Source organism: Bacillus rossius, chromosome 1 (assembly GCF_032445375.1).
Source record: "Bacillus rossius redtenbacheri isolate Brsri chromosome 1, Brsri_v3, whole genome shotgun sequence".
Taxonomy (NCBI): Eukaryota; Metazoa; Arthropoda; class Insecta; order Phasmatodea; family Bacillidae; genus Bacillus; species Bacillus rossius.
Genome location: NC_086330.1, coordinates 206,606,600 through 206,627,005, shown reverse-complemented (window position 1 = coordinate 206,627,005; position 20,406 = coordinate 206,606,600). Strand labels below are relative to the sequence as shown.

Genomic DNA, 20,406 nt, shown 5'->3' with positions numbered 1-20,406 from the left:
ATACCACCCCTCTAGACTGTCCACGCGGCAGTGTCTAGCCGAGGTCGGCGAGTCCACTAAAGCACGAAATGCCATCTCAGCTGTCATGTTAACTTACCCGCCCGCAGGAAAAGCCGCTGTGGTAGCTTCTGTGAGAGCGTAAGAAACTCGTCTGGCCAGGCTGGCGGTAGCGGCAGCTTGACGTCATATGTAACGTGACGCTTACCTCTCCTATCCCCTGCTAATTCTTCAAGGCTCATCCCTCCCAGAGCCACAAACCATGTAAACACACCCCCGCCCCCTTTTTCCAACAAACATTTCAACACATTCTCTCGCTTATTACCACTTTCTGCGTGAGAAACTGTCATCATCCTCCTCCCCTCCCACACCGCATGCGACAAAAGCCAGGTTGTATAGTCCATTCTCGGTAAAATAAATATTTTTATGGGCTTATACGACTGTCCTTCGCTGTTAATAAATACTTTATGAGTTTAAGTTACTATGATACAATTTGTTTATATGTCACACAGCAGAAAAATCACTAATCCCTTGAATTTTATTAAATAGAAAAATTTAGCAGGGCCGTAAATATATTTATTTTACTGCATAGTTACTTTTCCATCAGCATTCCAACATGTTTTCTTTTTCTTTTTTTTACGCTGTGAAGGGACGTGGAAAAGATAATTGCTTGAGCTGTCAAAATAAACATAGCTGATGGCAAGGGCGGGAGCGCATCCTGTCGGTCTGTCGCTGTGATTATCTACTCCAAAAACATGTCACAGCATTTCAGGATAGCATTGTTCTTATATCTTTCGTTTATAGCCGAATGTTTTCTACCTGACCCACACAAGTTCCTTCGCCACGTTTTAAACGAAAATAACAACCAGCCGGCTAGAATAGTCCAACTCGCGTGACGTGAATTCACTTAGCGCGAGTATTTATCGGAACCCATTGTTCGGGGTATGCGAGTCAGAGGTGTAATATGAATTTAAAAAGTTGTCTTTTTTACACCATAGACTATTTGAATATGAAATCTATGCGAACAAAGGCAATTTTTTATGTATTTGGATTTTTGGGGGGAGGGGGGGGGGGAGGGGGATGTAAAAATTGGCCCGAATTCTTTATTGCGACCATTCTGTTTATAAGTCAGTTTTTCCGGAAACCGTGAGGGGTCGAATCAGTGGGATTCTACTGTATTTGCAGATCACTAATACTCACGCAAGGTAAAAGTATCATTTAACCCAAGTCTTGTGTTATTGCCTTATTTTTACATAAGCCGTGTTCGTGTATGGTTTTGATGCTCAAAAATGATCTCGGGTATAGTTCGCATTAAGTTTCTTCTCAATTGTGCGCCGGGGTTTGTTCAAGTGGCAACCCCGTGTTCCTCCACTCCATTATGCCAATACCGTGTTTATTAAATGCAAGCAAACTCAAAACTCTACGAAAAATAAAAATAATATGATGCAGAATTCTAAACTACCGTGCACACTTGGCCGGATATGAGAACGCGTTTATTGTATTTTGCGAAAAGTGTATAAAATATTATATGAAAGCAAAAGAATAACCTAATATTTTGTATTTATCCAAGTTGCATCATAAACGGTAAAATGTAAACAAAACAAACCTGGTTTGTCCAGGCTAGCCAACATAACTTCTACTAACTTCTCACGTAAGCAAATGCTTCCTTAACGAAGATCATACATTTCCCAGACTGTGAGAAGTTTCGTTTTACGTAAAGCTAAACACATATGTTAGCGGCTAACGAATTTATCTTACAGTAGTTGTTTATTTTGTGTAACTTCATAAATAGCAAGAGAATAAGCAAATAATGATTTTGTAGGTACGAAATTAGTCTGCGCAGCGAGACTGGGAGTGTGCGGGCATGCGTTACTATCATGCAGCCAGCATCTGTTGTTGACGTCACGAGCCACGACAGCGTTTCCAATGTAGTGGCATTCCACTGCTGATATTTATTCACGCCCCAAGTTTAGTTGATTGTTTTCGTAACAGCCTGTATGTAGTATGTTGCAACATATTTCTGTCAAGAGTTTGAAAATTCCGAATAATACTTTGAGTTCTCGAGACCGAGCATATCAGTATCAGAAAAATGGGTTTTATTGTACTGATAATAGCACAGTGATGTGCAAATTTTGCAACTGTAAAGTTTCATGGGAAAGAAAAGATTCCATTGACAAACACCTAAAGTCGGCTAAGCTTGTGGCATCGGCAGCCGAAAAAAAAAAAAAAGAAAATTTGTAGTTGCAAACATCTATAGCAACATGTCTAACTGTTTTGGATTTAATTGGCTGTTATTATGCATATTAGTCTATTCCTAGTATACATGGATTGTTTATTAAATATGTAAACTATTATATTCAATAACTGCACAATTTAGTCAACATTTAAAATACCGGTAAAATTTCCATTCCATAACGAAAATTCCGACTTTAAACCACCACTTTTCTAATTTGAAAGTACCGCTTTTTGCATACTGAAAACACCAAAATTTTCCAGGCCCTACCTATGGGTCATTAAATTCGTGCTATTAATGTGTTATGAGGAAAAAAATACCTGACCTAAAATTATTACAACGTTATTGAAGTCTCAAAAATATGTACCGGTAGTGAAAATATCCCATATTAAGATTACTGTTCAATAATTAATGCCCATGTGGCCAATTGCAAGTACGGGGTTCATTTCTGCAGAAGTATAACTTATAAATCTTAAAAGAGCTTCACTGTATGTAAGTTTATACTTTGTACTTATTACAGTAAAACTCGCTTAAGACGTTCCCGCATAATACTTTTACCCGTTTATAACATTTAAATAATTATAACCTTGATCACTTCCATATATCTCCATGTTAATTTTTCCCATTCAAAACGTTTGCATTTATAAATGCTTCCCGCATATAACGTTCATCATTTCAGGAATAAAATAAAGTAATAAAGTTTATCTTTACACTCTTAAACTTTATTTATAATTAAACATTTGGACAGTTGTTTCAAAACAATAACATAACCACCATAACCTTTGCCACATGCAGCACACTGTTACGATATATTTTTTGACCAATTGCATTTGTATCCTTTATGGGGCTATTCCATCTGTACACCATTCCCCTCATTCAAGTCAAGGCATAACTTCGACGAATATACAACAAACACAAACCAATAGAAATTTGTTGACCTGATTGCGTGAAATGTGATGCAACTGTTACAGCAATATAAGTAGCTAAATCTGTTTCATTTTTTGTTGAGAACTGTGGTAAAAACTTTATATGGTGGACATAATGAATATATTTTTCCACTTTTGGCCAGACTTATACCCTATTTACCCGTAAATCGTGCATAATTTTTCGTAAAACGTGCATTAAAAAATCAAGGTACGAAGTTTATTCAAAACTTGACAACGCCGCATGGCAACGCTGCATAATAAACCGGTTTCTTCAAAGCTACAAGGTTGGTTAACCTGCTACTGCTTAAAGGAACGACGGACATCTTGCATGTTGATTGTACTTTGTAATTTTATTTTTCTGTAAAACATTGCAATGATTGCGGAAAGTTTACAGTAGTGATCATCTACGCATACTAAGAAAAAAAAACATAAAATGATTTGAAAAAATCTCAGGATATGAAAACTAATGCCTTGAGTAGAAAAATGTCACGGAAAATCGTATACCTATATTGGTACGGTAAGACGGGGAAAAAAGATGGGGTGGGGAAATATAGGTTTTGAGTGATGGTGTTTTTGAAATAAACGTTTATTTAAAAGGTGAGAATTTGTAGAGTGTACTTCCTGAGAAATTTTCAAAATATTTTGTTTATAATCTTTCAAACATGGCATTAATTTCTGTTGTCCGTGACCGAGATGTTTATGGCGCTTCACTCATGTAAAAAAAAAACACAGCTGTGATCGGTAGCTATTACGTACATTTTTTTTCCGGCCCGTCACAGTAAACATGTTATTATTCAGAGTTAATCCATAAATAAAATATTTATTACCCGGTATATTTAGATACATGTATTTACGACAAATAATTGCCCTGAAAAGATTTATAAATTTTGTAATACCCTTGAAGCAAAATTAAAGAATGCTGGAAAACGTAACGGCAGTGGTTAACACCAGTACCAAGAATGTTAACTGCTCTATCTGCTGGATTTATTTATGTCCAGTGTATCATTGTACAGAGAGATTGTAACAACAGCCTATGCTATTCCACGCAACTAAGGCAAATTCTGTCGTGGTTTTTATTTTTTTAGATGAAAATGTGCAATGATGCTGATAAAATTAAGGACTTTCCTACAGGTATCTACAAGGATTAAAAAATAAAATTCAAGAGTCAACCACAATACAGATAGCATCATGCTCTGAGGGACTCCCGTGTGTGGTTTTTAAGGTATCTCTCACAAACATTAATTTTACTCAACCCACTTTGGCCATTGGTAATGATAGAGCTAATACATAAGGGCCTTCCTACAAGCAAACACTGTACAGGTTGCACCAGGGCTTCTGAGGGTCTACAAAGTGTGGTTTTAATGGTAACTTAAAATTTAATTCAATATTTTAAATCACTTCTTAAATCAATAATAAATATTTAAAACTAATACGAGGATTTTAACCAACTACAAATATTTGTGGTAATGGAATCCCCAAAAATGGCAGAATAAAAAAATAAAGCTGAACAAACAGCGCATAACCTAAGTATGTTATTTTAATGATTTTTTTTTATGTATGAATGATCTGTACTATTTCCCTTTTAAGAAGTTTTACCTTTTAAAAAGTTTTTATCATGTCCCTTGAAAAACGTCTTAACAGGGTTTTACTGTATTTCGTAGTAAATGGTGTTTCTACTTGTTACAACAGCCTACAGCTATACTTGACACGCAAATAAATATTACACACGATACTTACCATATCTTTTCCAAAGGTCTCTGAAACCACTGTAGAAGGCAAACTGGGCACCCGCATGAGGCGCTATCTGGATCAATGATGGGAGAAGACCTTTGAAAAATGCAGGGATGCCCTCAGTCTTATAGATGACTACGAATGAGTTGATGAGACCTTTATAAACCTGAAATTTCACATACATAGGCACATTACAGTTATATAATGGTAATGATCTATGATTCACAGTGTGTTAAATACAGACACTAATTATACTCACACAACTTTACAATAATGAACTTGATTCGGACCACTGTGTTAATTTAAAGTGGTATGTGAAGGGTGTTCTGAACGAGTAGAATTGAAAAGGCTCAAGAGCTGTAGCCCCTTAAATATTAGCAATTCAACACTCTGAAATAACAATCCATACTAATAACAAAACTTGTGGCATTGCAGGTCCCTGCTTTCCCCAACTTTGCAGAGAATTCATATGATATAATATTGATATGAATTATTAAAAATTAAAATAATATTTGCAGTGGGAAAAACTATTGGGTTCGTAAATGGATAGCCCAATAAAGATTTTACTACACAGTTTTATTGATTGCCAATATTTACATCACTAACAAATAATTTTCTAAAAATGCCTAATAATCAATTACACTTAAAACATGTTTATTCCCCAGTCACTCGGTTCTTACACACCACACACCTCGCTGGGCCGCACATCTGGCGCAATTCTCGATGCAGAACCCCTCGTGGTCCTCCGTTTAGGGACTCCGTCGCCGCCGTCGCACTTCCCTTCGCCGAGGCTCCGCTCGATGCTTCGCTCGGATCTTCACTCAGGACTTTCACCGTACTCTCGCCACCCAACTATCGCTGAGAAACTTGCTCTCAGAGGAACTCCTCGCCCAGGAACTCCGCCACACCCGCGGCAATATCGCCCAGACTCTTTGGCGCAGAACTCCGCCGCATGCACGGCACTATCAACCAGAGTATCGCCCCGGAACTCCGCCGCATGATCGCCCGGACTATCGTTCCCAAACTCCGCCACATAGCGGCACTCTTCGCCGCACCCCCGGCACTAATGCCCAGACTATCGCCCTGGAACCACTCTCTCGCCCTGAAACTCTCGCTCAGACACTCGCCCCGCAACACTGCCGCACCCGCAGTACTATCGGCCGGACTATCGTACCAGAACTCCGCCGCACCCGTGGCACTATCGCCCAGACTATCGCACCGGAACTTAACTCTGTCAGAGGGCGTCATCCTGGGCTTATATGGGCCTAGACGCCACTTCCAGAATTCACGAGCGCAGCTGGGGCCAGTCGCATCATTCCGCGCCGACCCGACGCCAGAATTATCGAGACAGACGTCGGTAGCTCGCGCGACGGCCCGAGGCACTCCCCAGCTGCCAGGTTTCAAGTAACGGCACTGAGGCAGAGCGTCGCGTCGGGAGTGGAGGAGAGCGGAGGGAGGAAGCAGTGAGCCTTGTAATCCACAAGGCGCGCACAGCATGTCGAACGTTGCGGCGGCCATGCGATTTCAGTGGCCGTAATGGGCCGCCAGCCAGCTCCCAACCAGTGCACGCTGCGGCCCTGCTGATGTTCATAACAATATGTTTTAGAAATGCAGTTTATCAGCTGATTATGCAGGTTCAAGGTCATGGTGACCTAGTTTAGCATGTGTGATTTATTGACATGAATAGTCTCCTCAGTAATATTTATATTATAAAATTTTATTCAGAAAAGCCTTTAAATATATATTTTTTTACTAGTTTCTGATTCTTTGCTAGGGTAGTTTATGTTTAAATTGTGTGATTTGTAGTAGACTTGTGTTCATTTAGAAGCTAAGTATAATTAATTATGTTTCTAAAACAATGGCACTGTTTTGGGGAAAGGAAAGACAGAAAGCACTAATGTTTCAGGCATTTTTTTTGTTGCCGATATGTTCTGTTGCATTCTATATTTATTATTAAAATGGGAAAATTGGCAGAAGTTCGCTCCCACGGAAGATTGTAAAATTTTCAGGGGTTTGTCGGAGCCAATCAGAAAGAATTTTGTGTTTTGTATGTATTGTTTTTTTTTTTTTTTTTTTTTTTTACAGAAAAACCTCGATACAAGGGTAAAGAAATGTTTTAAAACTGTTATGTCCTTGTAAGAGTGAGTTGTGATTGGTCATTGAGGTCATGTGACTCCGTCTTCCCTGAAGGGTTCTAGGCTGTCACATGGCCTCGTCAGTCATTAGTTGAGTTCTGTGCCAAGACGTCAGGCCGTTCGGCAGCTAACCAATACATTTTTAAAAGTGCATAAAGATGGATAGTTTCATGTTTAAGGGTTGTGACCATGAAGCAAGTAATACATTTCATTCTGAATATTTTATATATATATATGGAAGTATGAAATATAAATTAGGCCTCAGACATGCAGCGTAGGCCCAGGTGGTCCATTGGTCACCCAGGATGTAGTTCCCATTTATTTGGTCTTAGTGTGAGTAGTGATCACCAAAACTGATAATTTTCTTTTGGACAAATTGTGTGATAGACATGTATTTTTCGTTGGAAGAAAAATGAATATGAAAAAATTTCCTTTCAAACTCTTATGTACATTAAACCAGTTAACAATTTCGATAAAATTAACAATCATAGACAGAACTTTACACCCCACTACCTGCCTGTGTGTGTGTCCATGTATCAGTGTCTGTATGTGTGCATGTACATGTGTGTGCATTTACATGTGTGCATGCATGAGAGAACATGTGTGAATGTGTGTGTGATCAGTAGGGAGAGTGAGGGGGTTCTGGGAGTGTAAACAAATGGGCACCATCTTTGTTCTGGCAGTGTGGAACCAAGTGGTCAGACCACGTAATGAGGTGGGCAAGGCACCAGGTGCCCAGGCTACAAGGTGACGGTGGTTGTTGTCTGCTAATAATGTAACAGGTGGCCATCAAGGTTCATTTTTCCAAAATTAGGAGCACTGGTGTGGTGTTATTTTTAAAAATAAATATCTTTTATCATAGCAACCACGCCCCCAACCCGGGGACGCTAATCAGCAGTCAGCAATGCTAGCCACTAGAGGGAGAAAGAATTAAATAAGGAATAAAGATGCTTTTAGTTGGTGGCAGCGGTGAATTTAAAAATCAGATGCAACAAGTTTAAACTTATTATAGTACTAGGTGCTGGCGGCATATTTAAAAATCATACATTCGTCTGCTGTAGGCCACCAAATTTTTTATATTACTTGGCACCAAATTAAAAAAATTATACAATTGGCTACTAGGGACAGCTTTTTTTTATAGTACTTGGCACCAACTTAAAATATATATATATATATATATATATCTTCTACTGCTTATATTAATAGTACTGACGGTTAATTAAAAAAATTATGCAGTCGTATGCTATAGGCCGCCCTCTATTTATTATAGTATTTGGTGCCAAATTCAAACACCATAGTCATGCCAAGTTTAAACATATAGTCCGCCAGCTTTTTTTATAGTCAATGGCAGCTTATTTAAAAAAAAATTACTATCTCGTGTAGGCTGCCATTATTTTTTTATTGAATAGCCAATGACTATAAGAAAAATAAAGACGGCCGCTAGGACACGCCATTTTTTTATAATACCAGTTTGTGTGTTCTAATACTAAAGACGTCATCTTGGACTGACATATTTGCTGACTACCACTATAACAAATCCATTAACATATTATTTTATTTATTAGAAGCTTATTATTTTGTTATAGTGCTGGTGGGTGGAAATTTAAATTTTGTTATAGTGCTGGTGGGTGGAAATTTAAATTCATTTTATAGTAATAGGTTTGACCATCCCCATTTTTAAAGTACTTTTTTTTTTTAGTGTTATAATTCTTAAGACATACCACAACCAACTTAAATACTGCGGCTAGGGAAATAAATTTATAACAGAGCTTTAGGCATATCATTATCATGCTAGTATTAGTTGTCTCTACTTATATGCATAGCATTAGCTAACAGTCAATTTTTTTTTTTGTTTTTACTGTGTTGTACTATTCCTTTATACTTAGTAATATTTCTGTATAGTAATAATATTGTTAAGGATTATTAAAACCATAATAATAATCGTCGTGGGTAAAATACTGGGTTCGTAAATGGATAGCCCAATTAAAGATTTTACTACACAGTTTTATTGATTGCCAATATTTACATCACTAACAAATAATCATTTAAACATGCTTAATAAGCAATTAAAATTAAAAATGTTTACTCCCAAGTCACTTGGTTTTTACACACCGCAGCCTAATGGAGTTAGGGAAACAGTTAAAGCAATTGCGTGAAGAAATGGAAGTTCTACGAGTCCAGCCCATACACTTACAAAATTTCAGACCTAGTGGAGAAAATATAATTTTAACAAACACTCGCAACAACCTAACAAACATAATCGCAACAGTACACCCAGAGACATAACCCAAGAATCAGGTGTTAGAACCTTTGTTAGAACCCAGAGGACCTTTGATAAGTAACCCATTTGTTTTAAATGTAACAAGCCTGGACACATGTAGTGGAACTGTAGCTCACAGCCAACTAATCAGAAAACAGGAAAACTAAGCAGGACGAGTTATGCGCAGAATATTAACACATCCCATAAAAAGACAATGTCCCTATTTAAGTGCGATGGAGTGTTCAGTCTAAAATACAAGATTTTTGGGACAGAAATCCCAGTTTCTATAAATTGCGGCGCTGCCGTATCCTTAGTAGACAGTGAATTTATTCCAGAATGTTTTTGGAAACCAGCAGAACACAGAGTGTTTGCAGGGGTGTCTGGACAAAACCACCACTTGAATCACATGATTAGGCTGCGTTTTCAATTAGGCCAATTTTTGTATTATCACCCAGTAGGACTGGTAGAGACACTATTCCGTGACCTTTTTTTAGGATGTGACTTTCTCACTAAGTTTGAGGCAGTAATTTCATGTCAGAGAAACAGAAATGCTTTATTTACAATAAACGATCCCACTGCGAGCATTCCAATCCAAGGCGCGGAAGTGAGGGAGGCTAAGCCCAGTCACCAAAACAAAGACAGACGCAGAAGACATGATAAAATTTACTCACCCCCTTGTGATAACCAGGTTAAGAAATCAGTAATCCAAAATGATTCTCCTAGTTTAAACAAAATTGAATCAGAACCTACTTTGAGGTTAGGTTGTGTCAGGGTAAAAGAACATTCATGCATCAATGCCAGGATGCATCAACTAATTCCAGTGTGTTTTAAAGGTAATGATTTAGCAGAGGAAGTTAGAAGTGGAACCCTAAGTGACGAAGAGAAATCATAAGAATTGCCAGTTTTTGTTCTGCAAGATGTTGATTTGGCTAAGATGCAAGAGTCTGACCCCAGTTTAATGCCTTTGATAAATGAAACTAAGCAACCTTCAGTACTTAACATAAAATTAAGTACGCAGGCTAAAAAATTTTCTTTGCTTAATGTCGTCTTCTACCAAAACAATTCTAATCCAGATGGTAAAGACGGACACAGGTATGATAAACAAAGATGAGCAGTGAGTTACAAGGTGGGGCAGGAAGTGTTGGTGTTTACTCCTATCCAGAAAAAGGGGATTTCGAAGCTGTTTCATCGGTAGTTTGGTCCTTTTATAGTTGAGACAAAAATATCAGATAACCTGTATCGGTTAAAAAAGTGTCAACAAGTTAAAGTTAGCTCTGAGGTACTTTAAGGTGGAAAAGAATGAAACTATTCTATGCTTCCCGAGTTTATTTTGTTTTTTGATGGTGGTGTTGATTTTGAGATATGTTTGTATTGTGTCTAGATTGTTTGTATTGCATCGGCTAAGGCATTCGAGTATTTGTTTTGGTGTTTATTTGGTGTGTGCTTTAATCTGTGATACATTTCATTTTGGTCTGGGTAATTTTGTTTAATAGTGATTTATCAGTTTGAAATTTGGTTTTCAAGTTGCCTGTAAGAGTGTATCAGATATCCTCAAAGCCACTCGGGCCCTCATAATGAAGACTACTGGCTGGTGGCTACTGACGGGCATGCTGGTGCTGTCTCGAGGGGATGACGCATCTCATTCGCTGTTCCAACCTGAGACAGTGGGGGTCATCGCTAGCGCCCATTTCGACCCTTACCGAAGGTGATGTTGTATACCTCATCGGTATCACTAAATTTTAAGGTCCCCTGGCTATTGCAATCGTCAGAAATTTATGAAGGTATAACACTTTTGAGTTCTCGCCCCTCTAACGCATCCTCTGACTGGTGTTCAGGGAATTAAGACAGGTTATGTTTAACTCAGATATCGATGGCTAAGAGCACAAAGGTTGTATGTCCAAAAAATTTCAAAATCGAGTTATCGGTACTGACTGATTCTCCTTGGTGTACACTTTCTTCTGGACAAAGGTGTTATGTCCTTTCTTCAACGTAGTGCTTAACATTGCTTTTTTTTCACTTGCAGTATGTCCAGTGTATTACTAATCATTATGAGGACAATGGTGGCATGTCCCACATACTACCTTTTCATTTATAATGAAGGAGTTGTTTACGAGCACAAAAGTAGTACGTCCAGTGTGTAACTTTTTCTGTGTACAAAAGTAGTATGTCCGATATGTATTACCTTTGTGCTGGAAAGAATCCAACTGTGTCCAAAGATGTTGTAGACAAATGTATGTTGTATGTCCACTAATACTACCTTTGTGCTGAAAATAAAGCAACTGTGTCCGACGCTGCTGTAGACAAATGTTGTCTTCTAATAATATTATAACCATTGTGTTCGCAAAACCGGGCATTGTTTTCTTTTTATGTAATTCATGAAAATAATTTTTAGTTTCCCTCGCCTAGAATCACATTATTGTCGGCGTGTTTCTAAAAGGCTTTACCTGTCCCCAGAACTAAGTGTTGCTGAGCTCTATAGACAAATTACTGTCCAAACGAAAACATAATACCTGTTAAGGAAAATGTATTTCGGCGAATCTTTCATTCTTATGACTCACAATAATCAACATATGTGCCCAAAAAAAGACAGATGTGCTACATGTAAAATTTATTATGAGGCTTCAGATAAGACCAAAATGGCAGAAAAGTGGATAACCCATGACAGAAGGAAAAAAGAAGCCATGTCAATGAAGGAAAGTGATATGAAATGTGCCAGAGAAAGTGAAGGAAAGAAAAGGACTGCAACATTTGACCTTCAAGCGACTCTCTACATTCCCCATGCCGAAGACTGTCAGATTTACTACAGTAGGAAGTTGTCGATTTTTAATTTCACAATATTTGACTCAAATGGTGATGGTTACTGCTACGTCTGGGAAAACTGAAGGGAAAAAAGGGTCCTCAGAAATTGGGTCCTGTATTTTTAACTACCTGCAGATGCTGCCTGATTCTGTTGACCATGTGACTTTTTATTCGGACACAGCTGGTGGACAGAATCGCAACCAGTTCATCACAGCAGCCATGCTATATGCAGTGCATACTATAGACCACCTCAAGATATGTGACATGAAATATATGGAGTCAGGTCATTCTTATCTTGAAGTTGACTCCATGCATGCCACAATTGAGTGTGCCCGGAAGTACATTAACATCTATTCACCCAGAAATATCAAGTTGTAATGGAAATGGCCAGAAAAAAAAGAAGTCAATACAAAGTAAAAAATATGAGTTTCAAAGATGTAAAAGATATGAAGATTCTAGGAATGAGGGTTCTATCAAACACCAAAGAAGATACCAATGGGAACAAGATATCTTGGCTAGGGATAAAGTGGCTTCGGTTTCAGAAAGAACTTCCATACTCTGTCCAGTTCAAGAACAATCTGAGTGATGAGACCTTCTTAGAGTTTTCTGTTCTTGGGCGTAGGGCAAAGAAATTTAAATGGAGCACCATTACTCTGAGTTCTGCGAACAGTAAGAGGATACCCATATCAGTCCAGAAAAAGCAAGATCTGTTAAAACTGCTGGATAAAGGTGTCATTCCAGAAACATACGCTGCTTGGTTCAAAGCTCTTCCTTGTGAAAAGGGGAGGAAAGATGGTGTTCCCTACAACACTAGAGAAAGTGAATCTGAAGAAGTGTGTGAACACAACAAAAGACGTAAACAAGAAAATAGAAGGAATTTTGTTTTGAGACAGGTGATAAGATTTAATTTTTTTGTGTAAATGAGTTTCACAAGCAATTTCATTGCAAATTTCCCCTTGAGTTTATGCATTATGAACTGCATAGTGAACAAGAGGCAAAATAAATATATTAATTAGTTCTCTTTATGTGAATTTTTTTGTGTCTTCTTTGTGATGTGTTTTGTTTTTTTATAACCATCTTTATATTGTATTTCATTAGAATTCTGCGTTGTAGAAATTAGTGCAACATAAACAATTTTGTAAGGAATAGTTTTAAAGGGACACTATCATTCAGTACAAAGGTTTTATGTCCCACCATCACATAATAAAGACCTTATTTAAAAATAATTTGTAGGGAATAGTGAGTCAATGACAATGTAAACAGTACATGGATACTGTCAGATCTATGTTAAAAATAAATCAATTCAACATATATATAATTCACAACAACAGTAAAGTAAAACTCTTTAGGTGACTTGTCACAAAACATTATTTTGCTGTTTCTTCCATTGTTCTGTTTTTGGACATACAACCTTTGTGCTCTTAGCCATCGATATGTTGATGAATAAATTAAATGATGCAGCTGGTGAGGATTTGGAGTATGACAGTGTGGTTAATAGAGAAAAGCAATGCTTAACATTTATTGGAGATTTTTTAAGATGGTGTTGTGATGTGGCAGTGACCAGTCAAGTAGAAAGTTTATTTTTAAATCAGCAACAGTTTTCTCTGCATATTGATCAAATGGTAGCACAAATCATAGATGACTACGTAGTGCTTACAAATTTGAGTATAATTCTATTAGTAGGGCCAAGATTATATGGTGAATCGCGAAATAGCGAAATTTTCCGCGAATTTATATGAAAAATGTGAAAAAAGCGATTTTTAAGAAAAACCGCTAAATAACACCAAAATTACACAATACAAGTCTCTTATATTTTAATGTGAAAAGTCATGAAGCGAAATTTACATACACTAGAAACCCGATTTTATGTATGCTCACGGTTCTACGGATTGCATTCGTAAAATCGGTGCCTTCGTAAAATCGGGGGTTGCCCATTTTAATCCCCCACCAACCAGAAGAAAAAAATTGTTTAACGTTTGTATTAAATGTTTCTAGTATTATTCGTGTGTATTTGGTCATAAAAATAATATACTTTTGAATATTATTACTATTAACGCAACAAAAAGAAAACCCCCGATGGAAGCGTGTGAATATGGAATGTGTGCTGACCCGCCTTGCCAGCCGGCCGCCGGCGCCACGCAGACGGGCGACCGCTCACTCACTCGCCTGCCCGGCGCCTGCCTTCCCTTCCCTTCCCTTCCCATCCCAGCGCTGGGCTACCGTCTGTCGCGTAGCATTAACATTAAAGATTATTTAATGTTTGCTACGCGACAGGATACCACGTTATTTAACCCCTTAACATATTAACCCGAGTATATTCGTTTTTTTACATTTGGCACGTAATTATTAACCCGAGTTTACTCGTTCGACTAACAAAAACGTGCGTCTGATTATATTATTTCGAGTTTTCTCGAATGAGTTACATGAGCTCTCGCTAGATGTCGTGGTAGGTATTTTCAGCCTTTGAAACAGACTTCCAGTAGTTTTATGTTACCCACTAGATGTCAGGGCAGATTCGATCCATCACGGTAGCCTACTTACACGCGTTCGCCGTTTGTGTTTGAAAAATTTTACATTAGATGTCTCTAATAGTACTATTATGAATTTATGATGTTCCCGCCAATGTTTATATAGCTGAGGTGTCAACATTACTGTAATGTGAATAATAGAAATTGTTCAATATGAGTGATTCCGACAGTGAAGGAAGCGACGTGAGTGATCTTGATAAATTGGGATCTGATAGTAGCGACAATTATAATGACATTTCAAGCTCAGAAGAATCAGGTAGTGAAGAGATATCTGGCAGAATGTGGTGTGAGATAAACTGTAGTTTGCCAACTATCTCTCCTCCAAGATACCCATTTACAGGTAAACCAGGCGTCAATGTAAATGTAAATGTTGACGATAATTTTCTTCGTTATTTTCTCTTATTTTTTGATAATGATTTGGCTGAACTCATAGCTACAGAAACGAACCGTTTTGCATCACAGTACATTCAAACACATCCTCAAACAAAATGGAAACCAACAAACAAAGAGGAAATCTATGTTTTTCTTGCACTAGTTGTGGCTCAAAGCATAGTCAAAAAACCTACATATCAAATGTACTGGGCTAAGAACCCAATATTTGACACACCATTTTTTAGGAAAACCATTCCATTTCGCAGATTTGTTCAGCTGAAACAGTTTCTTCATTTTGTGGATAATGAGTCATATGATGCAGCCACCCATCCAAACCCTAAACTGAACAAAATATGGCTTATATATATTCATTTGCAAAATAAATTTTCTGAACTTTACACTCCAGAAAAAGATGTCACAGTAGATGAAAGCCTTATGTTATATAAAGGGCGTCTAGGTTGGAAACAGTACTTACCTCTCAAAAGGGCGCGGTTCGGAATAAAGTCATTCATGTTATGTGAATCGTCAAGTGGATATGTATATTCCTTCGTAATTTACACCGGACGAGGAACCAATTTTGATGGATGAATACAAAGGCTTGCCAATGTCGTCACAAGTAGTTATGTCATTAGTGAAACCTCTTCTTGGGAAAGGTTATTGTGTCATTACTGACAATTTTTATACCTCACCACAGCTATCAGATATGTTGCTATCACATCGAACCGATTCTTATGGGACTGTGAAAACGACAAGAAAAGAAATGCCACCAGAATTGCGGAAACAAAAATTGCCGAAAGGCAGTGTCATGGCTTTCCAAAGAGGGAAACTATTGGCATTGAAGTGGATGGACAAAAAACCAGTCACAATGTTGTCTACAATCCACAATTCTGAAATGAAAAGTGTTACAATCTATGGACAACAGCACATAAAACCACAAGTTGTGTTAGATTACAACAGTACAATGGGAGGTGTGGACATTGTTGACCAGCGCACAACAGACTATGCAGTACCCAGGAAGAAGGGGAAAAAATACTATAAGAAGATTTTTTTCCATTTAGTGGACCTAGCAATATGGAATTCATTTTTGTTATATTCAAAGTTGGGAGGGAAGCAGTCACATTTGGAGTACAGAGAGGCTGTTGTCAAAAATTTGATTGAACAGTTTCACAAGCCAACAATGTCGCCAGGACGAGGTAGGCCTGGAAAATCAACGAATCCACTGAGAATGACTGAACGTCACTTTCCAGCTACGATCCCGCCAACTGACAAAAAAAGCAATCCTACACGCCAGTGTGCAATGTGCAGCAGGGTGACAGATGCACGGGGGAAAAAAATACGGCGTGAAACACGGTACATGTGTGAAGACTGTGGTGTGCCACTGTGTGTAGTGCCGTGCTTCAGAGTTTATCATACAACAGCAGACATTTAGGCAGAAATTAGTTAGGCTTACAGTCAGAGTGAAATGCATTCAAGAATAACTTCACAAATGTCAATACAGACTCGTGACATTATTCAGCTACTGTATTCAAATAAACATTCTTTTATTTATTGTGCTGTGAAAAAAACTGAATGTCTCACATAAAAACTTTGTTTTTTGTAAAGAATGACATCCTTGACATTACAATGATTTTTTTTTTGTATTTGTGAATGTTCAGCTATTGCAATTAGTGTATACTGTACAAACCTTGTGAGGTAAATTTTTATACGAAGATCTATTCGGACTGACAACATTTACATATCATATGTACATATTTTGTTTTTCATGTTATTCAGGCAATTTTATAAAAGTAGATGTAATTTTGTAAAAGAAATATGGTATGTTGCAAAAGTTATTTCATTGGTTTCTATGTAAGCTTATACTATATCTGGCTAATGTTATAAATATTTTTAGTAATCTTAGTGAATATTAGCACTGACGAGTATACACGGGTTAGTAAACCAGTGTCCATTCAAAATGACATGATGGTGTGATAAATGTGAAATTTTAATGTATTTTGTGTGGTATGTCCATTTGCATATTGAATAGGTAAAATATATTGCTGCACAAATGTGATTTTCAGATAACTACTTTTGAGAAATAATTCTAACCATGCTGAACATTAGTAATGTTGTTATAATAACTTCCAATTTGTGTTAAATGTTTTTATCTAAATATTTATCTATTTAATTATATTCCATAAATATTTATAATGTATTTACATATATTTCAGCAATGACGAGTATACTCGGGTTAGTAAAACAGAGTGCATTAAAAATTACATAATTTTGTAAAAAATGTAAAAACGTATGTTTTACATGTGGTACGTTTATTTGCATATTAAAAACAATAGATTACTGCAAGAAAACCAATTTTAAAAAATGGTTTTTTTAGACACATATATCTAGCCATAATATATATGTTAAGGGGTTAAACCTGCCCGTCTTATACAAACTGTTATTTCTACGATTGCGTGAATAGTCACATCTTCCAGTTGTGAACAGTGTGGAATATTAATGCTAATAGCAACAGAAGCTTGATAGTCAAGACTTGCCCGGGTCCTAGTTGATAAGCTGGAAGAATTTCCTGCCTTGCATTTCTACGTGCTTCCTCTGATCAGCTTTAGGGCGCCGTCTGGTCAGCGTGTGTATTAGTGAAGCGGGATGATAAGAGCAACGCTCAATGGTAGATCTAGCGCGGTAAAACCTCTAAGTGCAAGGCTCTGAACTAGCGCGCAGTCATCTCGTTCCCGTCAGATAACTGTGAAATTTGAGCGGTGACCGTAACATTATATGGCGGAAAAATAAACATAAAAGTGTAATGCATTTCCCTCTAATACTTTCAAGAAATTTGTAAAGGGTTTTTTACACATAAAACTTCGAAAACATGCCTTTTAGCCATTTTATATCCTCTTGATCCCATATCAAAAGAACCAGTTGGGCATTAACAAAATCTTAAATGCTTTTCGTAAACAGACTCCAGTCGGATATCTAGTGTAGTTTGGAAATCGCGTAGGTTTTTCGTGGCTGTGCGCGGCACACAACTGTAGTTGCCATGCGTTACGCGCCGAGAATGGTGTCCAGCAGTAAGGGCGAGTATAGTTAATTTGCGGTAAAAATGAATACTTTTACAGCCCTGCTAAATTTTTCCATTAAATAAAAATTTGAATTTTCAGTGATTTTCCAGCAGAAATAATGTTGTGTAACTAACAAACAAATTGTATCAAAACAATTAACGGTAAATTGCTGTCGCGGGGGCCCTTAAAATTTTTTCACTTTACCATAAATGGACTATACAAACCTGGCTTTCGTCGCACGCAGTTTGGAGTAGGGGAGGAAGGATGTTAACAGTTTCACATGCCAAAGAACGTTGAAAGAGGAGGGGGAGAGAGACACGATGGTTTGTATGCCTGGGAGGGATGAACCTTGAAGTATGGGAAAGGGAAGGATAGGTAAGCCGTATGACGTCATGCATCCGCCGCCTCTGCTGCCGCCAGCCTGTCTAGACGAGATTTCCGCGCTCCCACTTGTGTTGCACAAGCTACTGCTGCCGTGTTTTTAAGCAGAATGTCTGATTTTGACGTGACGTCTAAAAAATCGATGAACGCCGGCTGCACGCACGAAAAAGTGTCCCGTAACGCACATTCTCCCACTACGGATGTGTCCTGTTATGCTCATTGTACGCATGCGTGGCATCTCTCTTCCACTCGATTGGAACAACCATCGATTTGACTTTTCAATCATATTTTCGTCATTTGAATTATTAATATTATGTAATTTAACGATCGTCCACCGATTTTCAGCACAATCGGTATGGTTGTGTAAAAGTAATGTTGAATATTCAAATACGTTTTTAACGAACAATGATGTTTTACAGTTACACATAATAATTCAAATTACACCCGGGATCTTTTGCACAATGTTTTAAAAAATATTGTAACACATTATAAATAAGTTTGGTGTATTTGGGATGCGTATTTGTTATTAAATCGTGTTATAAAAACAAAATCATGTTATTCCCCTACCGTGCTGCTATCGACGGTGACGAACGCGAACAGAATGAAACGCGAAATCTAACCGCTATCGCGGGAACCAGGCACGGCGAGTGCAGTAATAATAGGTTATGTTACAATTGACTAAAGAATTATGGTGATTCATATAATTTATGATAGATATTTGATTACAATTTATTTATATGAAAACTTGTTCATAATTATATTTAAACTTTATAGCTAAACACCAGTTTTTAAAATTAATTACAAGTCATCTAGACGTGAACTGTTTCGTTGACTGTTTATAAAGTGAAGTGAAATCAGGGTGTCTACCAGATATAGTAAATGAAATTCCCTGATTTTTCCAGGTTTTCCAGGTCTAAAACTGAACTTTTCCAGGTTTTCTGTAACACAATTACGACATTCCACAAAACTGAAAAAACTGCATAGCAGTACATTGACGGGTTTCAAAATATTTCAACTCACTTAAATTATTAAAAAAAAAAAAAACCTTCCAGACGTGGCAAATAAAACATGCTGATACAAATATTTCACACACTTACTTTTGCAAAAACATAAGTAAAAGGAAGCTCCCATCAACTTCGCAGTGACTCAACTTTTGCGTCTATTGCACTTGCTTCAGAACGAGCCAAATCCAACACTCGAGCCTTCTTCAACTGCAATGCCTTGATCTCCTCTTCAACTCTTCTTTTTCTGCCTTCTTCTTGTCTGTAGCTTCCTTTTCTTTTTGTTTTGTTTGCAGGGCTTCCTTACGCATACAACTAGCATTTCTTACATACTGTAACATGGACTTGGTGATATCAACATGCTCTACACCTCTAGAACGTTGAACAAAGTCGTACATCTGTCTTAGTGCGATCAGTATTTCTTCCTGCAAGTTTTCAGTCAGCAGATTACACAGGCCTGCATTTTTCGAATTTTTGAAAATTGTCTCACATTTGGTGGCTGAACTTTATATTTTTAAGTGTGCTGAATCCAAATATGACAATGGTTTTTTTCCATCACGTAAGGTTTTCCTACAAAATGCAAATAAAAATTAGGAGAAATAATACAATTTTATAAATGATCAAGAAACTTCACTTTATTTTTATTTATCATAAAATTTATTGTTCATAAATCACTTAGAGCGCTTTTAACACCATTTACTGTATGATATGACCAATTTGTATGTTTATTCGTCTTCATTATGCCTCATTCTCTTCTTTTTGAAGCTCCTTTTATGGCTTTCTCGTTTGTAGACTTTGTCCGGTAAGTCCCTCTTCAGCATCCAACAGTAGTCAGCAATCATAGTAATGTTCCATCGACCTTGATACCTCCTTTCCATTTCTTTCACGTCTTGGTGAAATCTTTCACCCTGTTCCTCACTCACAGCTCCTAGGTTTTGTGGGAAGTAGTCAAGATGGGAATTCAGGAAGTGAAGTTTTAAACTCATCGAA

At 37.5% G+C, this 20,406-nt stretch overlaps 1 protein-coding gene across 8 annotated transcripts in view; it reads right to left on the bottom strand.

The window, feature by feature from the left end:
- Window positions 1–20,406, bottom strand: part of LOC134527255 (mitochondrial thiamine pyrophosphate carrier-like) — a 192,606-nt gene that overhangs the window by 44,126 nt on the left and 128,074 nt on the right. For all 8 annotated transcript variants that reach the window (XM_063359774.1, XM_063359769.1, XM_063359771.1 and 5 more), the window contains one exon: window positions 4,894–5,053. In XM_063359774.1, coding sequence (XP_063215844.1) covers window positions 4,894–5,053 — 160 coding nt within the window. The remainder of the gene's footprint in view (window positions 1–4,893; window positions 5,054–20,406) is intronic.